Here is a 20,541-nt window from a genome sequence, read left to right as displayed (position 1 = left end):
TTCGATATACCGTAGATGTGTCATCTGATTCTAATAGCTTTCCCCAAGCTTTCACTAATTCATCATGAGCTCTGTCATCCTTTAGTGTGATTGATAACCCTTCCAAGTGGATCCATATAAGGCTTCCAAATGAGTTTATGTTGTCGTTCCATGGGTATAGTTTGTCTAACAATTCAAAATCGACAATTGAACAGTCGGAGACGACATTACTCACAACTGTGGTAGACTCCCATTCCATTGAACCGACACACCGCCAAGTTTACTTATTTTGCAGTCTCCAATGCCTTCTACACTGCATATGGAGCGAGAGTTTTGGGGGATATCTAATTTCTTATTACATCCAAAACTAAGCATCTATTTATCTTATCATGGTTAATTTCAGAGGGGTTTAGAGTCAGATCTTGAATCATTGACTTGTTTTTATCGTCATAAGGACTTCAACAAATGATTTTCCATCTTGTTTTGAATTGTTATTCACATCTTTATTTTGTTGTTGATGTTGTTGCTTATCTTTCTACTCAATAGTTTAAAACCTTTGAGGTTCACCTCTTTCGTATAAAAAATAGATGTAAAGTTATCTTGTATGAAAAAGTGATTAAATTAACAAATGTATAATAAAATTAAAAAGATATGAAGAATCGGATTGTCAACAGACATGTCGAATAAATATCCTTAAATGCATACGATGTATTTGAAAACAATTATAACAATAATTGAACCTGACCAACAAATGATACTATTACAAACAATAAACACAACAAACAACAAAATTTTAAAAATCCCAAAACTTTCGTCTTCGAAATCTTAAGCAATCACTAAAGAAAAACAACACAAACAGACATAAACATTCAACTGTTATCAATTGAAACTCCAAACACCGACCTCCACCTCCATTAATATTTATATCCATTCGTATTTATATTGATTGTCTATGACTTTATATACATAATACACAACTTTAAACCCACTACTAACATTAGCTAATTTCGTTAATTTCGTAACATTTAACATGGTAAATGTTCATTTTCTTTCCCCACATCATTAGCTTGCCATTTGGGTTATGATAAACGTAGCCCTAGGGTTTACCTTTAAGCATTTATTACGAAGTGTTAATTTTCTATATTATATCGTACTGGAGTGTTTCACTCGGGAGGAGAACCGACTTCTCTTTATTCTAGGGTAGAGGAAGGATTGTCTACGTCTCACCTCCCCCATACCCTACACATATGAGATTGCGTGTTGTTGTTGTTATTGTATTTACTTTCCATACTTAAATTTAGGGGGTCAGTTTATTTATAAAAATATGTAGTTTTATAATAAAAATATTAACTTTGTAATTAATGCTTAAACGTAGCCTTCCCTTAAGGCTATGTTTAGCATTTTCCTTTTATTAACCAATTAAATTAAATTCTAATTGATTAATGCTTTCTGAGCCATCCAATATGTATTCTAAATTTTATCCATAACCTTATCGAGTTATCGGTATGACTTGTTTCGTTACATTCAATCGTTTTTTATTTGTGTTTTTTTTTTTTGGGATGATCGAGACTCAAGAAATACCTCTTTGTTAGAGGTTGGAACTTCGATTCTCTGGAGTGTCAACATTGCATACAAGAATATTCTCTTGATTTTGAAATCCACTCAAAGTCGCTTTTCGCACATCGCATTGCGGGATAGCAGCGAGAGATGTTTTATCGGGCATAATCTCGAATTAGTTCGAGTTTCATCTAAGACAGCAGTTGAAAGTGAGTTATACAACTGTGAGACACGATCATCACATGGGTAGTGTAATCCACATGTGTGATCCCAAAATGTTGGAGAAGAAAATAAATTGAGACCAAGATGAAGAATGTTAACGTTCACATTATAAACGCCGAAGACTATCAATTCATACCATCATAACGGATGGTCTAACTAGTTGTTCGAGCTTACTAGTTTTCGGTACACACCCTTTAGTTTTAGTAAACAATATTTTACACCCTCAAACTTTCATAACCACCTGTTTTATGCAATTTCTTCCATCCATAAACTAAAACCTAACATCATCATTCTATCACTATCATTTCCTGCACATCGTATTTCATGGCTTCAAAAGTTAAATCCGTGGTTCAAAATCTAAGGCGTTACATCAAAAAACCCTGGGAGATCACAGGTCCGTGTGCCGATCCAGAATATAAATCTGCACTACCTCTCGTCGCCGATTACCGTCCGTTTTGTCCGGCCACCGAACCGGCGAAGGCAATCGTTCCAACCTCCGATCCAGAAACCGTGTTCGATATCAAATATTTCCCTCGAGATCAACGACGTAACCGCCCGCCCATCCGGCGTACTATTCTGAAGAAGAACGACGTCGTTCAAGCGATGAAAGAGAAATCATTTGATGTTTCTGATTTTCCGCCGGTTTATTTGGTTGATGCTCATGAACAAGATTATAATGCTTGTGGCGGCGGTTATGTTAAGTAATATGGTCAGTATTTCGACCCTATTCTTTTTAATTAATTAATTGAGTTTAGTTAGGGTTTGGTATGTAATTAGGTATTCTGACTAATTCTGAACATATCTGGATTGGTTGCTGCAATGGCCATTGAATCATTTGTAGTTATAGTTGCTACAAGCAAAATTGAGGCTAAGTACATCGAATATTAGGTAGTGAATTGTTGAAAGGAAGGATAGTTAAAGCTATTTTACATTTATCTCAATAATAAGCTTTGTTAGAATGAACTTTTATTTGGTTCGGTAGAGATTTACAGTACTAACAACCCTAATATAGACATTGCTTGGATGTGATACAACTTAATATGTCCATCGAGCAACATGTTATTTGTCTAAAGATGGGCTAAAAGGGAATTGATGAAATTATGTGTTTGTCACCGATAGCTAATATGGCTTATGGAAGTGTATTTTGTAAAGGATTAGGTTCTTGTGGTTGGTGGCGGAACTAGGATTTTTTTCACCAGGTAAAAAAAATATTTAAAACCGTAGCATTTTTTGGGACAAAATATGGAGGTTTTGGGGCAAAAATATGAGGTTTTTAGGCAAATTATGAAGGTTTTTGGGCAAAAGTTGAAGGTTTTTGGGTATAATTTGAAGGTTTTGTGGCAAAATATGTAGGTTTTGCGGCAAAAAAAAAAAACTCTACTGGGGCAAAGTCGAAAAACCCAAAATTTTTACACTGAAAAAAAAAAAATTTCCATTGGGGCAGGCGCCCCCTTCCCCCTAGTAGTTTCGCCACTGCTTGTGGTTATCTTAACTATCAATTCTAAACCTTAGAAATGATGGCAATTGAATCCTTGTATAATGTTTGAAATATGAGTGGCATATGCACATGGTTTGAGATGTACAATTTTTATTTACTCAAATCCCAATAGAATACATCATTTTTAACATATTTTTGTCAAAAACACAATCTTTTTTGGCTAAGATTCGAGTCCACATCTACCTACTTGTCTATTAGCAAGCCTGACAAGTTTTTTGTAATTTTGAATCATGGTTGTAAAAGTCTCCCGACTAGTCCCCGACTATTCGGGGTTTTGAAGTATTCTGACGAGTCCTTGACTAGTCTCCGACTTGGTAGATTCTTCTGTCAAAGTTTTCAAAAGTTCAATTTAGTCGGTAAAAGTCAGATTTATTAGTTCAAAGTGGGATTTATTTGGTTAAATGTTTAATTTAGTCGGTCAAAAGTTTAATTTTGTTGGTCAAAGTCATATTTATTAGTTTTATTCGGTTAAGAGCCTAATTAAGTTGGTCAAAAGTCCAATTAAGTCTGTCAAAGTGGGATTTATTATTTAAAGGATGAATTTATTTGGTGAACATCGGAAAAAGTCGATCAAATACAGTCAAAGTCAAAGTTGGACAATGTCCGAATAGTCTCCAGCTAGTCCGCAATAGGTCCTTACCAACATGTCCTGACCGACTAGTTCCTGACATGTCAGGACCAACTAGTCACCGACTAGCGACTTTTACAACCTTGTTTTATCATGTAGATAACAGTTTAGGTAATTGAATGTTGATCATAGACCCTCCATTAATCAAGTTCCCAGACCTGTCTCGTTATATAAAATCATTGAAGGACAGAATATGAACGTAATATATTACTGTATGAAACTTTGTACAGGAAGTATCTTAGTGTCAAACATAGTGTTATGTGAATAATTAGGATAAATTTAGAAAGGAAACAGAGGTGCGGGCGGAGTTTGTATTGATATTACCGTGTTATACCTCAGTTATTTGTCAGAGGTTTGAATTAGCAGACCCACACAACTCACTTTATACAAATTCAGTTGTCTAAGTTTTTTGTATCACAATGTATACATAGGTTTGGGCCTGAGCTGGTGAACTGGCTATTGGTTCACTATATTATGTCAAATATATATATATATATATATATATATATATATATATATATATATATATATATATATATATATATATATATATATATATATATATTTTTAATAAAGTTGTATGTTTCCATTCAATCATTGTTGGTTGTCGGAGAAGTAATTAACTAATGTCACATGTAGCAATATTAGGATCCCCTTTCCATTGTTAACCGTCCTGTGCTTCATTAGAGGATGCAGTGCGTTCTCAATAAACTGATTAAGCTACATAATTACCCCTTTGACAAATGCCGAAAGCAAATGTAGCAGTCTTGCTTTATCTCCATTTTCTAAATGATTGGTATAGTGGGGGACCGAGGGTGTCATCTTGTCAAAATAGAAGTTTAATGACCATGTTCTATTTTTTTTTCCTTCTATTAACTGTAAGTTTATGTCGTGAATTTTGTGAAATGAACAATGTTTTTATCTTCAATAGTCTCAGTAGTATTTTTGTTAAGTTCTTTTAGATAAAATAATTCTGCCAAGGTTGAAAACATCTCTAATTGAGTTTTAATCGGTCAGTACCTTGGATGGATTAATCGGTCAAATCAAGAATTAATCAGGGATTAGTTGTATTTTACTTTTTACATATAAATAATAAATTTTGTAAATATTAATATATGTAGATGAGTTCTCTATCTTCTTTTTAGATCTTAATATCCTTCTTAAAGGCACACCTTCTTTGAGCGATTAATCGATAGTTTTACCTATTAATCAGTGTTGACCAAATTTTGGACCGATTTTGTTTAATGGCATTGGACCCCTTCTCATAAACTGATTGATCCTGATTTCTGCAACACTATTCTGCTTAGGAATTGAAATAGACCATTGTAATATTGACACTAGTATCGTCTGTACTATGAATGCAATATCATATTAGTGAAACATGGTATTTTGTTTTATGTATGTTATCATGTATATTAGCGGAACATAGTATTTCAATTTTTTTAATAGACTGGCTCTTATCAATTAAACTAAACTTGCTTTTCAGACCTTTAAATTTGCATATCTATAGTTCTAGCTTTTAGGCACCCACTGGTATTAATTCTGTTATACATGGATCATCATCCCATCGACTTAAATGATCAATAACCTTTACCAAAATGTATAAAACTTACCTCTGACTCAGGTTTTAAATTATTATGGTATGGAGGGTTTCATTTTCCCTTTTTCTCTTCAGGTTTCTGTTTTGTTCTTTTTCATGAGATTTGATGATTGCCCTTCAATAATAAGAAAAATATTGTGATGGAAATTACGTATATGTACACAATAAATAAGATAATGGGGTCAAAGTCTGCAATGGGGGTGAGGCTCATACTTTATATTTCATGTGGCATCTTTAGATGTCCCGAAGGACAATAGTTTGTAATACAATTTTTGATGTTTAATTGCAATTTAAGCCTGGAGGATGTATTACTTGGACAAGGTGTACTGCATACGTATAGGGTCTGTTTACTTTCCACTTAATGATCTGTTTGTTTAATTCAGTAGGTAAAATTGATCTTTCCTTGTCACTTAATCTGTTACTTAATCTGAAAATTGATCTCGTTTTTAAGAGACATAGAATCAGACACCCCTTCCCATAAAGAGCTAAATTGAAAAAAAAGGCAAATTCAGAAAAAAGTAAACAACCCCTTAAGTATTAAGATTTAGATGTATGTGTATGTTATTTGTTTCGGCAAGGATTGAGTTCCTTTTACCATCGAGGATTCGGGAATTCATTGGTTAAATTGTTAGGAACATACACTTATGAAGCTCGATCGTGAAGGAGTTGATGTTAAGTAAGTAATACCATTATGGCATCACGTCAACTAAACCTATAAATGCTGTTTCAGTATATTTGAACTCACTATTTTTTTTCGTCCTGACTTATAATTACAGTTATAGAGAGTTAGTTTATTATCTTCTATTAAGTGTCATTGAGCCGTAAGAACCAAGTTATTGCGGTCGGGAAAACCATATGCAGATACTAGAAGTCTAGAACCAAGCAGGCGTGTTCACTCCTCTTGGCTTATATATGGCATAACATTGTTACGGAGTATAATTTTATCATAAATTGGTGATGTAACTGTTCAATGTTCAACATTCAACCATCTATGTTTTCTCTATAATCATATACTTGTATTTATTTATATCATTATATGTTGTCTTGCCAGGTAATCTTGCGGTACTATGGATCCACATGCCGATTCACCCCTGAAATGTTTCTGGTGGAGTAGTGTTTGTTTTGTGTACTTGCTCTGTTTATTTATTTTACCCTGTTCATTTGTATGTGGTTCGATGTCTTCATACAACTTATGCAAGAAATTATCTCTTGATACCTCTGTTTTTAAACGCTGTTGTTGAAACTTGAATGTACAATGATTGTATCCTAATACTCCTTGAAATAACCAACATCATTTACATTTATCATTTGGATGTCACAAATAAACACATTGAATGAATGTTGAACAATACATCATTTACCATTCAATTCAATTAAAATCCAATCAAACGCACCCTTAGGGACGACTCTAGAAGTTTATTCACCAAGTGAGCTCCATGCAATTGCATTTCTGCAAAGTCGTAAATATTCGTATTGTCAACAATCATCGATAATAAAAGGGTTGCTCATCTTCTCTCTTTATGATGTTTCTTGGCTGATGTCATTGTGAATTCGTGTGGAGAATTGTTCTCTCTTTATAAACGGAGATAATTTGTTATTGAGAAAGTAATCATCAATATATTTGAGTATTTAAGGTGCGATACAATTTTTTGAATTAAGTGAATATCATCAATATTTTTAAGTAATCTTCAATATTTTAAGCAGTAGTAATGAAGCCTTGCTAAGCGAATTGATTGCTATCATCTGTAATATTCAATTGGTGTAGCAGTCGGATCGATGTTCATGGTTCATGTCGTCCGATGGTAGGTATATATAGTCCTAATGAAAAGGAAATATCTGGTGAACTGAAATTTCACTATTGGAGCAAAATTTTGGACTAAACAAATATGACAGGGTAATAGTTTTTTGCATTATTTTCAGTTTTAGATTGAGATGCAGGAGTTTTCACCATATTCTGTTTGGTGAGTTTTCACCAACTTCTGTTTGGTATACATGTTTGTTTCTGAAACAGTTAAACGTTGACGAAGCATTGAGGATAGGGAAGAAAAGAGTGTCTGCGACCCAAGTATACTGCACACTCGACTAAGGAAAACAAGTGCATGAAAGGTGATTATTGAGATCCTATTGCTCTTAGTAACATGGTTCTAAGACTTGATTCTCAAAAGTATGGTTCAGTCACAAAAGAGAGTGATGATCTTATGTCTACAAGTAAGCATACGTTGATACTCTATTCAAGAATGTAGCCCTCACTTGAAGCCCATTCAGTGGAGCCGAATCCTCAGAACAGATCACCACAGATCACCAAGTGTGGTTGATGCCGCAAGGTATCATAAAAGTAAACTAGAAGTTCTAACGTTCTAAGATTTTCCCTATTCAGGTTACCTGAAAGGACGATTAATTCAACTCCATACTCTATTGTACACAGCCCATCAGGATTAAGAAGGATTACTCACTGTTTCTAATCCTTCCCTAGCACCCCAAGATTCAATTCATTCGAACCTGAGACCTCTTGCAAAGATGTCGGCCGCAACCACTGAAATAACAATGGTGATTAGCCAATAAGGATGCTCCTAAACCCATCCTCAGTTCGGATTGAAATTTTTAGTTAAACTTTGATTTCCGGCAAACATGCAGAACTAATCAAAGTGATAATGCAGGATTTTAATAATATTCTTTTAACCACAAACTCAATCTTAAACGTAATTTTTAATAGTATCCGTTACTTTAGCCAAAAAAAAAAAAATTAAAAAAAAAAAAAAATTAAGTAAAGTACGTCCCACTTGTTGATAAATTAATCAAAGAAAAAAAAAAAAAAAGAAAGAAAAAACTAAAAAAACATGCTTCAAGCAGTCATAGAGTTTGGAATGTGCAACATCTACATGTTACATGTTCATCCTTCTTTACAAAAAATTCCGTACTTCTTTCCATAGTAGAAACCATGGTACATCAAGTTCATTTCACAGGATACTATAAATACTTGAGATTCCTAAAACTACAACTAGAAAGCTTAATCTGAAGTTTCTTGAAAGCTGAAATTTCGCAAAAGTTCTTGTTTTTCTGATTTTGTTTCCTACTCATGTGGATGCTATAGCCGCATGTAAAAGAAAATAATAAATAACCCTCAGTTCTGACTTATACAGCATGCTGCTTTAGCTTGATAACAAGAATTACCTACATTGACTCTTGAGAACACGCGAGTAAAAAGCCCAATTTTGGCTATTTTGATCTATAGCACCTTGACCTAACGGATGTTGCTCTACGTACGTCTTCACGTCATCAGCAGCTGCCAAACCTTCAAGAAACGATCGTAGTTTGCCTTTAGGACCTGCAGTAACAAGTATAACACCATTCACAATTGTGATATGCAATTCACTTCCACTTAGAGAATGGCAAATCATGCAGGTCATGAAGGTTTACTAAGGGGTCAAAATGAGTTGGGCCAGTTAAATTTTTTTAGCCGTTTGACATCTTATCAAACAAAATACAACTTGACCCGTTCTAATATTAATGCTTTAGAATTGAAACATCTACTTTTATTCTCACCTAACAAGTCATCGTCCTTATCCTTGTAGCTGTAAGAAGCAGGGAATATTCCTGTATGCTTCTGCAAGATAAAAAAAATATTAATTAAACAACAAAAATAGAGGTTATAACTTATACGATATGTTGTTAGTTGAACACAACATTGTCCTGTTTTATATTGTGACAAAAACGATACAGGTACATGAATTTCAAATTTTGTAAGATGAGTAAAATAATGAGCTTAATACAAAGTGATAGATAGTCTTACATTATTGAGCAACGCCTTGTATGGAGAATCATCCAACAACAATCTATTTGATTCATGAAAAGATCCTTTGACCCAAGAATTACCAGGACCATTTTGGTTCCAAATCTTACTTAGATCCTTGAAGACTATGCACTTATGTTTATCTTCAAGCGTTCGAAACCCTGAGTTGGTGCATTTGGAAGCATCCTAAATTCCATACATGTCTCATATTACGATAGTTTGGCTAACCAGTCAAAACAGAATCAGGTTGAAATATGTCATTTGAGCTGACCCATGTCATGGGCAGGGTCAGTTTGGGTTGACAAATACATACTTTTTGTCTACTTTTTGTCCAAGCCATTCGACCCGTTCTTTCTTTTATCTAAAGTTTTCGATTTAACTCTGCGATATCAAACACCGCCCAAACCAACCCACTCATTTATGATGGGTCTAAACTGTCATATATAATATATAACTTAATGAAATATCACTATCGACCTTGTTTTCTCCTAATATAGGCAAGTAAACCTAACTATAGGGTGAGGATCCATGAAGAACTTGGGTAGGGAGAGAACCTAGAGAACTCACATATTTATGTACAAGCACCTACCATATGCACCTATATAAAAAAAAAAATTCCAGGAATTTTTTTTTCTAGAAAAAAAAATTCCAAAATTATTTTTAATTCCACGTCAGCATGCCACGTCATCAGGCCGACTGCCACATCAGCCAGGCTCTGACTGCCATGTCAGCACAGACTGACACGTGGCTCAGTCTGTGCTGACGTGGCAGTCAGTCTGTGCTGACGTGGCATCAGCCTGCTGATGTGGCATGCTGACGTGGAAAAATTAAACTTTTTCAAACAAAAAAAAAATTCGCAAATTTTTTTTTCTCCGAATTTTTTTCAAAATTTAGCCCGATTTAGAGTTTAGGGTTTAGGGCTTAGGGTTTAGGGTTTATTGTTTTGGGTTTAGTCCCTAAGCCCTAAACCCTAAACCCTAAACTCTAAACAGTTCGTGTTAAAAACTCAATCTAAACCCTAAACCCTAATTTCTAAACCCTAAACCCTAATTTCTAAACCCTAATTTATGTTTAGGAATGAATTGATGCGATAGGATGAAAATACCCTTACTAATATGAGTGAAATAACATGGTGCTAAGAAAGGCTCGGCATGGAAGTGAAATAACATGGTGCTATGGGTTCTCTCCTATGTCAAGTTCTCTCTAGATCCTTTCACCCTAAATATAAACCATATATAAGATAACTGAAACAATGTGGCAACAAACCTAAATGTGTATGATCATTATAACTCCTTCCAGTAATCACGTTTTTTTTTTTTAACTTTGACCATACATAAGTAAAAGAACTTACCCAGCAAAAAAGCAGCTTCTTTTTAAAATCCCCCAAAAGAAAGTCAACCACAGGGTCCAAAATTTTTCTGCAAATATATAAAAAGAGAACAGGGTTCATACACATGAGAAAATGAGAGAATGAGCAAGAGACAAATATATTAAAAAATGAAAAAAAAGAAAAAAAAAAAAGAAAAGAAAAAAGAAAACGGTACTTGGTTCTTGAAGACCAAATGCCAACGTTAAACCTCTCAAAACAAAATCTGAGAAAATCATCCAAGAAGGGTCTCTTAAAAACTGCACCAAAATTAAGCTTGTTAAACAATAATTCATGGTTATACATAACAAAACTAAGTTTGAAACTATCACCCCTAGTCGTACTTGCTCGTCTTAAGATATATTTATCAGCTTTTATATCCTTTGGTGGGCCGTAAACAATGTCTGCAAGCAACCCATTCACATCAATAATAAGAAGCTTTTTTCCCAATGTATCCAACCCAACTGTTCCACTTGAGCCTTTGTTAGTAACAACGGTATCATGTGGGCCCTCGCTGGTACTCAAAATACAACCTGTGACTACATCCTTTTTCTTCATCTTCTTCCTCTTCCTCTTTTTTGATACTGTGGTATCTGTTGCATTTGTAGCTGAACCCGTCTCACTATTTTCACAAATTAAGCCCTGCGACTCTTGAGGATTCAAAAATTCACCTAAATTTGTCCTATCGTTCATCGATTCCTGATTTCCTTTCTTATTTTCGGTGACAAGACCATTAAGATTTGTATTTGCAACTACGTTAGCCAGCGTGTTCTCACAAGTTTTCATAACATCACTCACATCTGGATCTTTATCGTCATCTTTCTTCCTCTTTCTCTTTTTTAATCCTGCAGCAGCTTTCGAGTTCTCCAAGTATTGAGGATTCAAACTTTGACTTAAGTTCGGCTTATTTTCCTTTTCTTTCGTCCCATTCACGCTACGATTAGTAGTCGCCCCATTGTTTTCCATTTTCTTTAACTTTTTTCTCATTCTCTGTTTCTGTGATTTACTGAGCTTAGTAGCACCATTACCTTTATCACTTTCGGTCCCCAAAATCAAACTCTTTGTGTCACCGATAGCAGCTGTACTTGAAACCGTAATCTTCTGATCAACACAAGTTGCAGCAGTAGCTAAACTATCATTTAATGGACTTTCCTTATCTTTCGGTTTGTCGATTGGTTCAAGATCGGCTTTAAGTTTTTTCTTTAGCTTTTTTCTCCTATTCTTTTTTTGTGATTTAGTGAGCTTAACAACAACAGCAACAGCAGTATCAGCTACATCATTTTGCACCCTTAAACACTCGTTAACGGAAGATGATATGTTTGCTTCCATTCTATCTACAATTCTGATACCAACAATTTACAAAGGTCACAAATTATACATACAATGCAACATTTATTTAAAATAAAAGTTAAAACAAACGTATTAATGTATGTTTTAACATAAGAAACCGTAAATTAGAGTAAAATTTAATCTATCAATGTAGCAAGTAAACAAACAAGCTAACGAAGGTAAATAATAAATGTAAATGAAAACGATAAATTATTTGAAATTTGTTAAAGTTAGGATTGTAAAACTAGTGAGAGCATACCTAATTTCAATTTTTTGATTTCCGGCAACCTTGTTATGGCGGAGCTCAGGGAACAATGGTGTTTACTGTTTAGGGCTTAGAAACCAGGCAGGCCGAAGGTTGTGTAGCCTGCAAAAGTATTGTTTCATGTAGGTCCTTCATTTTTACATAATATGTTCTTTCTATCCCAAATATATCTATTACGTCTTATAAATCCAAAAAAAAAAAAAAATCCTACGTGGCAGTCATTAAGTTAATCCTAATCTAATCTAAGATGCTGACATGTTAATCATAGACTAATTATCATTAACAAATAAGTATGCCACGCTGGACAAACAAAAGAAAAAAAACCTTCCTCAATCAGAACTCTCCTTCGTGCTTTGTTCAAACCAAACCTAACGCAAAACCTAAATCCATATCTTCGTCGACTCAAACCCTAAATCCCTATGTTCTTCGTCTCTTTTACCCATTGATACAAACCCTAAATCGCAAATGATACTGTCGGAAAAAACCAAACACAATCTAATTTGGGATTCATTCATTAAAAAAACAAAAAAGTCCCATGTTATCGACAAAATACCTAAATTGATGATTCAAGTTCGATTATTTGGTCCAAAATCATGAAATTAAAGGAACGCTGTATCAATTTCCATCAAATTTATGATATTACAAATAATGTTTAGTATTCGGTACTATTGAAAATCAAATATGTTTGTATTTTTATGTAACCCAAATAATAATGGATGTTTTCTGTATATTTGTTTATTTTTATGCTCTGTTAAATCATATCATTTATGTATAATAATGAAATTATTCAATGTTATTAAACCCCAAATAATAGGTAAATACAACAACTATATTTTCAATCTTTTAAATTTGGATAAGATTGGTAATCACGTTCAATTAAAACGTGTATACAACGTTTTTCACCTAATATCTTGCTTACTCACAACTGTTTTCCCGCTGATTTTCAATCAAATTTAAATTATCCTTAAATAACTGATTCCGTTTTATCCTGTGATTTTTTTACCTGTATATACAGATGCATCCACGATTGAAAATATCATATACATCATTTCTCTCTATTCTCCCTAAACTGTGTTTCTAAACCTGTTTTTTTTTTTTTTTCCTTAAATGACTTCAAACATGATTTTGGTTAGAGGTATCAATCCACTAAAGGTAAACATTAACTTACGTTTTAAGTTACTCAAAAAGGAGACCATGACCACAAAAAACTTTGATGGTGGAAAACCTTATTGGGATCTAATAATCTCAGACGAGGAGGTAATCATGCTTAACTTCATCTTTCTTTTACGTTTAATGTTTATGTTTATAATACATTACTTAAAACTAACTCTAAATAAACAACATGGTGAAAGAATATGTCTGACAATCAAGAATGCTCAGAAATCTAGGTATTAGAATTTTTTGAAGAAGCAAGATCACTACATCCTTAAAAATGGATTTGTCATAAATAATCTATTTAAGGGTAAGACTATACATTTTTCCCATGATGCTAAATTGATGATCAATCATAAATCACCTGTCTTGATTCAAATGAGTGGAATGGCAATGATGGTTTCAGATTCATACCATTCATTGATTTAATCACCTGCCAATTAGAAGAAGGAGTTACGGCAGGTAATGCAATCATACCACAAGTAAATATCAATCTATCAATTATATATTCACCTGCCAGTTATTAATTCATTTTTAGTATAACATTGAACCAGATGTCATTAATAGAGTTGTGCAATACAGTGAAATCAAACAGTATAGAAACAAGGATGATCCTAAAAAAAGTATATCACTTTGGATATGAAGGATTTGGAGTAATTTCTAACCTAACTATTTTGAATACCTCTTTTATCACCAACTTTAATAATAGGCTGCCTCCTATAAATGTAGTTATCGTTATTGTTAAACTTTTTAAATTGTCAGTGGTAATCTGTTGTCTTGCACTTTGTGGGCAAGCCATATGCTGTATTTTTTGGATTATATTAAAACAACAAAGGAAAATGGATCTGTTGTTTTGATAATTCAGTTTGGTAAAACAAAGAAGTTAGGCGGTAAGTTATACTGTGATGCCCCGTACAAAACCATCGTGTACGAATCATCAACAACAGGATCATTACAAGGTTAAGTACTATATGCTGTAATTAAAGAAGTTGCATTCATGATAAAAAGGTGATGTCATAACCGACATCAAATGTTTTACATTTCAAAAGCATGCTTCACTAAGTAGAAGCAAATAATAAGTGTATGTGACCACAATGGTCGTTACAAGTCAAAGTTCAAAAGTACGAATGCTTGAATGCAAAGTAAAGTAGTTCATGCGTGGACAACTCTAAGCAGCGGGTTCTACAGCACGACTAGTACATAGCGGAAGCAACCTCAAGCACCTGAGAAATACATGCTTAAAAACGTCAACACAACGGTTGGTGAGCTATAGTTTAAGTATAACAGTATGTAAGGTAGGCCACGAGATTTCAGTGCTACAAAGAGCGTTTCAAAACAGTATGATAAAGTATATGTTAACCGTGGGCACTTGGTAACTAACTTAACGTTTAAAATACCCCCTGAAAGTACACTTGGCGAGTGCGTATGTTTACGAAGTATTAAACACTCGTTGACTGCTAGCGCGACTAGCCCGAGTGGGGATGTCAAACCCTATGGATCCATATCTAAGATTCGCGTTCACCGGTTCATAAACCAATGATTAAACGTTACCGAGCTAAAGGGAATGTTTCTGCCGTTATATAACCCACACATATCTAAGTTTAAGTACTCGTGCCTAGTATGTAAAACATAAAATCCGCATGTCTTCTCAGTTCCCAAAATAAGTTAAAGTAAAAAGGGAATGCTATAACTCACAATGATATGTAGCGGTAAAGTAGTAGTCGGGAAAGGTGTGCAAGTAAATGGTCCGAAGTCCTCAATCTAAGTCAAATAGTACTAAGTCAGTAAATCGTCTTAATAGGTTTAAAAGTATGTATTTAAGGTCTTAAGGGTCATCATCAATCATCATTAAACAAAAGGCGTAAAGTAAGTTTCGTTTATGAAAGTAGTTTTCAACAAAGTCTGAATTCAGTCAGTCACCACGGCCTCTACCCTTACTGAATTAAGGTGAGACCAGTGGCCATGGCTCCGTCTATGAGTTCCTTAAGTGTGGTAAAATTTACAGAAGCAAACTCGTCTTGGTTTGACCGTGGCGACGGTCTAAGTGCGAGTAGGTCAGAAATTTCTGCACAACATTAAAGGACATAGTGACGATCGGAGGGCCATAAATCCTAAACCGTAACTCGGATTAAGATGAGTCCTATATGAAAAGTTATCTACACGAACTGAGCTATCTGAAAATCAAGGTTACAGTAGCCCAGGTGTACTGTTCTGTTACAGAAACCAGAAAAACAGAAACTGTACACAGAAAACAGAAAAGTAAATGGACATAGTGACGCTCGGAGGGCCGTAGACTCTAAACCGTAACTCGGATTAAGATGAGTCTTATATGAAAAGTTATCTACTAGAAAAGTTCTATCTAAAAATCAAGGTTAGAACAGCCCAGGTCTACTGGTCTGTTCCAGAATCATCAGGTCAGTAGGTTTTGGACAGAACAGTGAGTTTAAAAGGGGTTCCGGTGGTCTTGGTGCTTGATGTTCATCATGGTTCTCATCCTTGATGCATATAGCTTCAAGTGTACAACTCATTGATGTATATACATCATCTTAACCAAGTCTTGACCATCATAACCCTAGTGCAAGTCTAAGACATGAAGCACAACTCACTTAAGAGTTGCATGTAGTTTGATGAACCAAAGTTACATCAAAGTCTTAGGTTTGACACTTACATGAACTATAATAGAAATATTGAACTCTAAACTTGAAAATAAACTAACTACATGAAATTAAAGTGCAATAAATGAAGAAGTAACTAAGTAAACATGTAGTTTGTTCATGGTTGTTCATACTTTAAAGATTCAAACCAAAGTTTGATCTTTAGAAAGTAAACTTTAAAGTTTACTTCATGAACTTCAAGTATGAGTTTAATCAACACATGAACTTGCAATCTTTTAAGAAAGTATATGTAGAATCATAACTAGTAAGCTATGTTCTTGAGTGTTCTTGCAATTACAAGATAAAAGAAGAATCTAACTAGAAAGTTGATTCTTGTAACAAGTATGTAACAACAACAAGTAAACAACTATAACTAACAAGTAATCAAACAACAAAGATGATGATGATTTAAGGTGTATAAATTCAGTTTTGTAAGAAAAGAAAAGGAAGAAAAGAAGTTCATAATGCTTACAATCTAGAGAGAAAAAGAGAGGAAAAGTTGAGAGGATTTTGTGTGTGTTTTTGAGAGGATTTGTGAGTGAAGTAGTAAACAAGAAAATGAAACAAAACACTCCTAAAGGGAGCTTAGGGGCTGCAATTTTTCAGCAGAAAATGGGGGGAAAGGAGAAGTTTTGTGGTCACTAGAATGTAAAGCTTCATAAAGGTGGTTAATGAATGGTCATGCATGGGGATAACAAGCTAACTAGATTCTTTCAAGTATTAAACTAAGTAGTCTCCATCTAATTGATACTTACAAGTGTAGGACATGGGCTAACTAAGTCCATTAATAATGTAGGGTGGGCTTGGAAGTCCAATAACATGAGTCCATTACACTAACAAAGCCCAAGTTCAAATAAATCACAAGTTAAACCAATTAAAGCCCAAGTAACTAACTAATAGCCTTAGTTAATTAAAATTATTAATAAATTTAATCATGAATGTAAATAATATCTAAAAATATTATTCGTGAAAGTTCCGGGTGTCACAAAGACGTTTCGGGCTCTTAAAAGTCAAGTACGGGCAATCAATGCAAAATGTAAATGTAATAACATACATTCGTTTAATCATACGTATTAATAATAGTAATTATTAATAAATAAATGTTAGAAATTCTAGGGTCGTTACATTACCCACCTGTTAAAGAAAATTTCGTCCCGAAATTTAAGCTGAGGTAGATGGAAGAGTCGGGAAAAGATGAGGATACTTCTGCATCATTTGATCCTCTCGTTCCCAAGTAAACTCAGGTCCTTGTTTGGCATTCCATCGTACTCGAACGATCGGAATCTTGTTGCGTTTCAAAGTTTTGATCTCACGATCCATAATCTCAACTAGTTCTTCCACAAAGTGGAGTTTGTCGTCAATCGTAAGTTCCTCAAGTGGTATGATAAGTTCAGGTGCAGCAGGACACTTCTTCAAGTTTGACACATGGAAGGTAGGATGAACTGAGCTCAATTGTGCTGGTAGATCTATTCGGTAAGCAACGGGTCCAACACGTTCCAAGATCTCAAAAGGACCAATGTATCGTGGGTTTAACTTTCCACGTTTTCCAAAACGAATCACACCTTTCCAAGGTGCAACCTTTAACATTACACGATCACCAACGTTGAATTCAAAGTCTTTACGTTTAAGATCGGCATAACTCTTCTGACGATCACGGGCAGTCTTAAGTCTAGCTTGGATCTGAGCAATCTTCTCCGTGGTTTCGTGGACTACCTCGGGTCCGGTGATTTGCTTTTCGCCTACTTCGGCCCAACAAATAGGAGATCGGCACTTACGGCCATACAATGCTTCAAAAGGTGCAGCATTAATGCTAGAGTGATAACTGCTGTTGTACGAGAATTCGGCGAGTGGCAAATGTCTTTCCCAGGCCTTTCCAAAATCAATGACACATGCACGCAGCATGTCCTCCAAGGTCTGAATCGTTCATTCACTTTGCCCGTCAGTCTGAGGATGATAAGCAGTACTCATGTCAAGACGAGTTCCCATGGCTTCTTGCAAAGAACGCCAAAATCTGGAAGCAAAACGGGGATCGCGATCGGAGATGATCGATAAAGGTATACCGTGACGAGATATAACCTCCTTGATGTACAGCTGAGCAAGTCTTTCCATTGTATCAGTTTCCTTCATCGCTAGGAAGTGTGCAGATTTGGTAAGGCGGTCAACAATAACCCAAATAGTATCGCATCCGCCCACTGTCTTCGGCAGCTTAGTAATGAAATCCATTGTGATCCTTTCCCACTTCCATTGTGGGATTTCCGGCTGTTGAAGTAACCCAGAAGGTCTCTGATGTTCGGCCTTAACTTTTGAACAAGTCAAACACTTCCCAACATAAGTTGCAACGTCTTTCTTAAGATTCGGCCACCAATACTGTTCTTTAAGGTCGTGGTACATTTTGCCCGCTCCAGGATGAATCGAATATCTCGATTTGTGTGCTTCATCAAGTATCAGTTTTCGTAGATCTCCATAATAAGGTACCCAAATTCTTCCGGCATAACATCGGAGTCCAGACTCCCTAACCTCGAATCGAGAGACAAGTATGTTCAGATGTTCGTGAGATATGTTCTCCTCCTTGAGAGCCTCAACTTAGGCTACTCTGATCTGGTTGTTGAGGTTCGAATGAATGGTGATGTTCAGAGCCCTAACACGAAGAGGTGACGTCCTCTCCTTTTGGCTTAAAGCGTCAGCTACAACATTGGCCTTGCCAGGGTGATAACGGAGTTCACAATCGTAGTCGTTGAGCGTCTCAATCCATCGACGCTGTCTCATATTCAGTTGCTTCTGATCGAAGATGTGCTGGAGACTCTTGTGATCGGTGAAAATAGTGCTCTTAGTTCCATACAAATAATGTCTCCACAATTTGAGCGCAAAGACAACGGCTCCAAGTTCAAGATCATGTGTAGTGTAGTTCCGCTCGTGAATCTTCAATTGGCGGGAGGCATAGGCAATAACCTTTGATCGTTGCATCAGTACACAACCAAAACCACTCTTCGATGCATCACAATAAACAACAAAGTCGTCACTGCCTTCAGGAAGTGATAGGATAGGTGTGGAGGTTAACTTCTTCTTCAAAGTTTGAAATGCTGATTCGTGTGCGGGTTCCCAAATGAACTTCTTGCCCTTGTGAGTCAGCGCGGTCAAAGGACGCGCAATCAGAGAAAATCCTTCGATGAATCTTCAATAGTAACCGGCGAGACCTAGGAATTGGCGAATATGCGTCGGAGTAGTAGGGGTCTCCCACTTGCTGATGGCTTCAATCTTGGCGGGATCAACTTTGATACCCTGGTCGCTTACAACATGACCCAAAAATTGTACTTCCTTCAACCAAAATTCACACTTGGAGAATTTGGCGTAAAGTTGCTCTTGTCTTAAGAGTTCAAGCACTAATCGGAGGTGTTGCTCATGTTCTTCTTCGCTCTTAGAGTATATGAGGATATCATCTATGAAGACGATAACAAACTTGTCCAAGTAAGGCTTGCAGACACGATTCATGAGGTCCATGAACACGGCAGGTGCATTTGTTAAGCCGAATGGCATTACGAGAAACTCATAATGACCATAACGGGTCCTGAATACAGTTTTCATCACATCACTTTCCTTCACCCTCAACTGGTGATAGCCGGATCGCAAATCGATCTTTGAGTAGACACTCGATCCTTGTAGTTGATCAAAAAGATCGTCAATTCGTGGAAGAGGATACCGATTCTTGATAGTCAATTTGTTGAGCTCACGGTAGTCGATACACATACGAAAGGATCCATCCTTCTTCTTCACAAATAGAACAGGTGCGCCCCAAGGCGAGAAACTTGGTTGGATAAACCCTCGATCTAACAGCTCTTGTAGTTGACTCTGTAATTCTTGCATCTCGGAAGGTGCGAGTCTATAAGGTGCGCGAGCTACAGGTGCAGCTCCTGGCACTAAATCAATCTGAAATTCTACGACTCTCGGCGGTGGTAATCCAGGCAATTCCTCTGGGAAGACATCAGAAAATTCGTTCACAATTCGAACGTCGTTCACGCTCTTCACCTCAGTTTATACCGCTTTCACATGTGCTAGGACAGCAAAGCGTCCCTTCTTCATAATCTTTTGCGCTTTCACGCAACTAATGAGGTTCAACTTCGAGGTACATCTCTCTCCATAGATAACCAGTGGTTCGCCATCTCCTTGTGGTATGCGAAGTGCTTTATCTCCACAAATAACATCGGCCTTTACCTTGCTCAACCAATCCATACCGACGATCACGTCAAAACTTCCCAGTTTGATAGGTATCAAATCAATTTCGAAATCTGCACCAGCTATGTTGATAATAGCTCCACGACTAATATGGTCAACCTTTTCAAGTTTTCCATTGGCGACCTCGACAAGCATACTTTCTTTTAACGGGACTAATGACCAATTAATCTTATCGCAAAAATGTCTACATACATAACTTCTATCCGCACCAGTATCAAACAAGACAGAAGCTAAAAGATTGTTGATTTTGAATATACCTGTCACCAAGTCG

General features: G+C 35.7%; 2 protein-coding genes across 4 annotated transcripts; one reads left to right on the top strand and one right to left on the bottom strand.

Annotated features, from left to right (window-relative positions):
• The first annotated feature begins 2,022 nt into the window (after positions 1-2,022).
• LOC139891890 (uncharacterized) lies at positions 2,023-6,791 on the top strand. Its single transcript, XM_071874913.1, has 2 exons — positions 2,023-2,467; positions 6,536-6,791. The coding sequence occupies exon 1, from the start codon at positions 2,083-2,085 to the stop codon at positions 2,461-2,463; it is 381 nt and encodes a 126-aa protein (XP_071731014.1). The 5' UTR covers positions 2,023-2,082; the 3' UTR covers positions 2,464-2,467; positions 6,536-6,791.
• Positions 6,792-7,938: 1,147 nt separating this feature from the next.
• On the bottom strand, positions 7,939-12,332 carry LOC139891888 (uncharacterized). Of its 3 annotated transcripts, none has more exons than XM_071874911.1 (8): positions 12,229-12,332; positions 10,985-11,982; positions 10,819-10,900; positions 10,626-10,692; positions 9,275-9,460; positions 9,028-9,088; positions 8,656-8,809; positions 7,939-8,017 (listed from the first exon to the last, which is right to left on the bottom strand). In XM_071874911.1, exons 2-8 carry the CDS (start codon positions 11,967-11,969, stop codon positions 7,969-7,971), a joined length of 1,584 nt encoding a protein of 527 aa, XP_071731012.1. In that variant the 5' UTR covers positions 11,970-11,982; positions 12,229-12,332; the 3' UTR covers positions 7,939-7,968. The 3 variants fall into 3 exon arrangements, with proteins under 3 accessions (XP_071731012.1, XP_071731010.1, XP_071731013.1); XM_071874909.1 differs by lacking the exon at positions 7,939-8,017 and adding an exon at positions 8,348-8,569; XM_071874912.1 differs by lacking the exon at positions 7,939-8,017 and adding an exon at positions 8,514-8,569 and having other exon boundaries at positions 8,660-8,809.
• Positions 12,333-20,541: the final 8,209 nt, after the last annotated feature.

The sequence above is a fragment of the Rutidosis leptorrhynchoides genome, chromosome 2, assembly GCF_046630445.1.
Source record: "Rutidosis leptorrhynchoides isolate AG116_Rl617_1_P2 chromosome 2, CSIRO_AGI_Rlap_v1, whole genome shotgun sequence".
In the NCBI taxonomy this organism is placed as follows: Eukaryota; Viridiplantae; Streptophyta; class Magnoliopsida; order Asterales; family Asteraceae; genus Rutidosis; species Rutidosis leptorrhynchoides.
The sequence above is the reverse complement of the archived record's forward strand: the minus strand, read 5'-3'. Positions and strand labels throughout refer to the sequence as shown.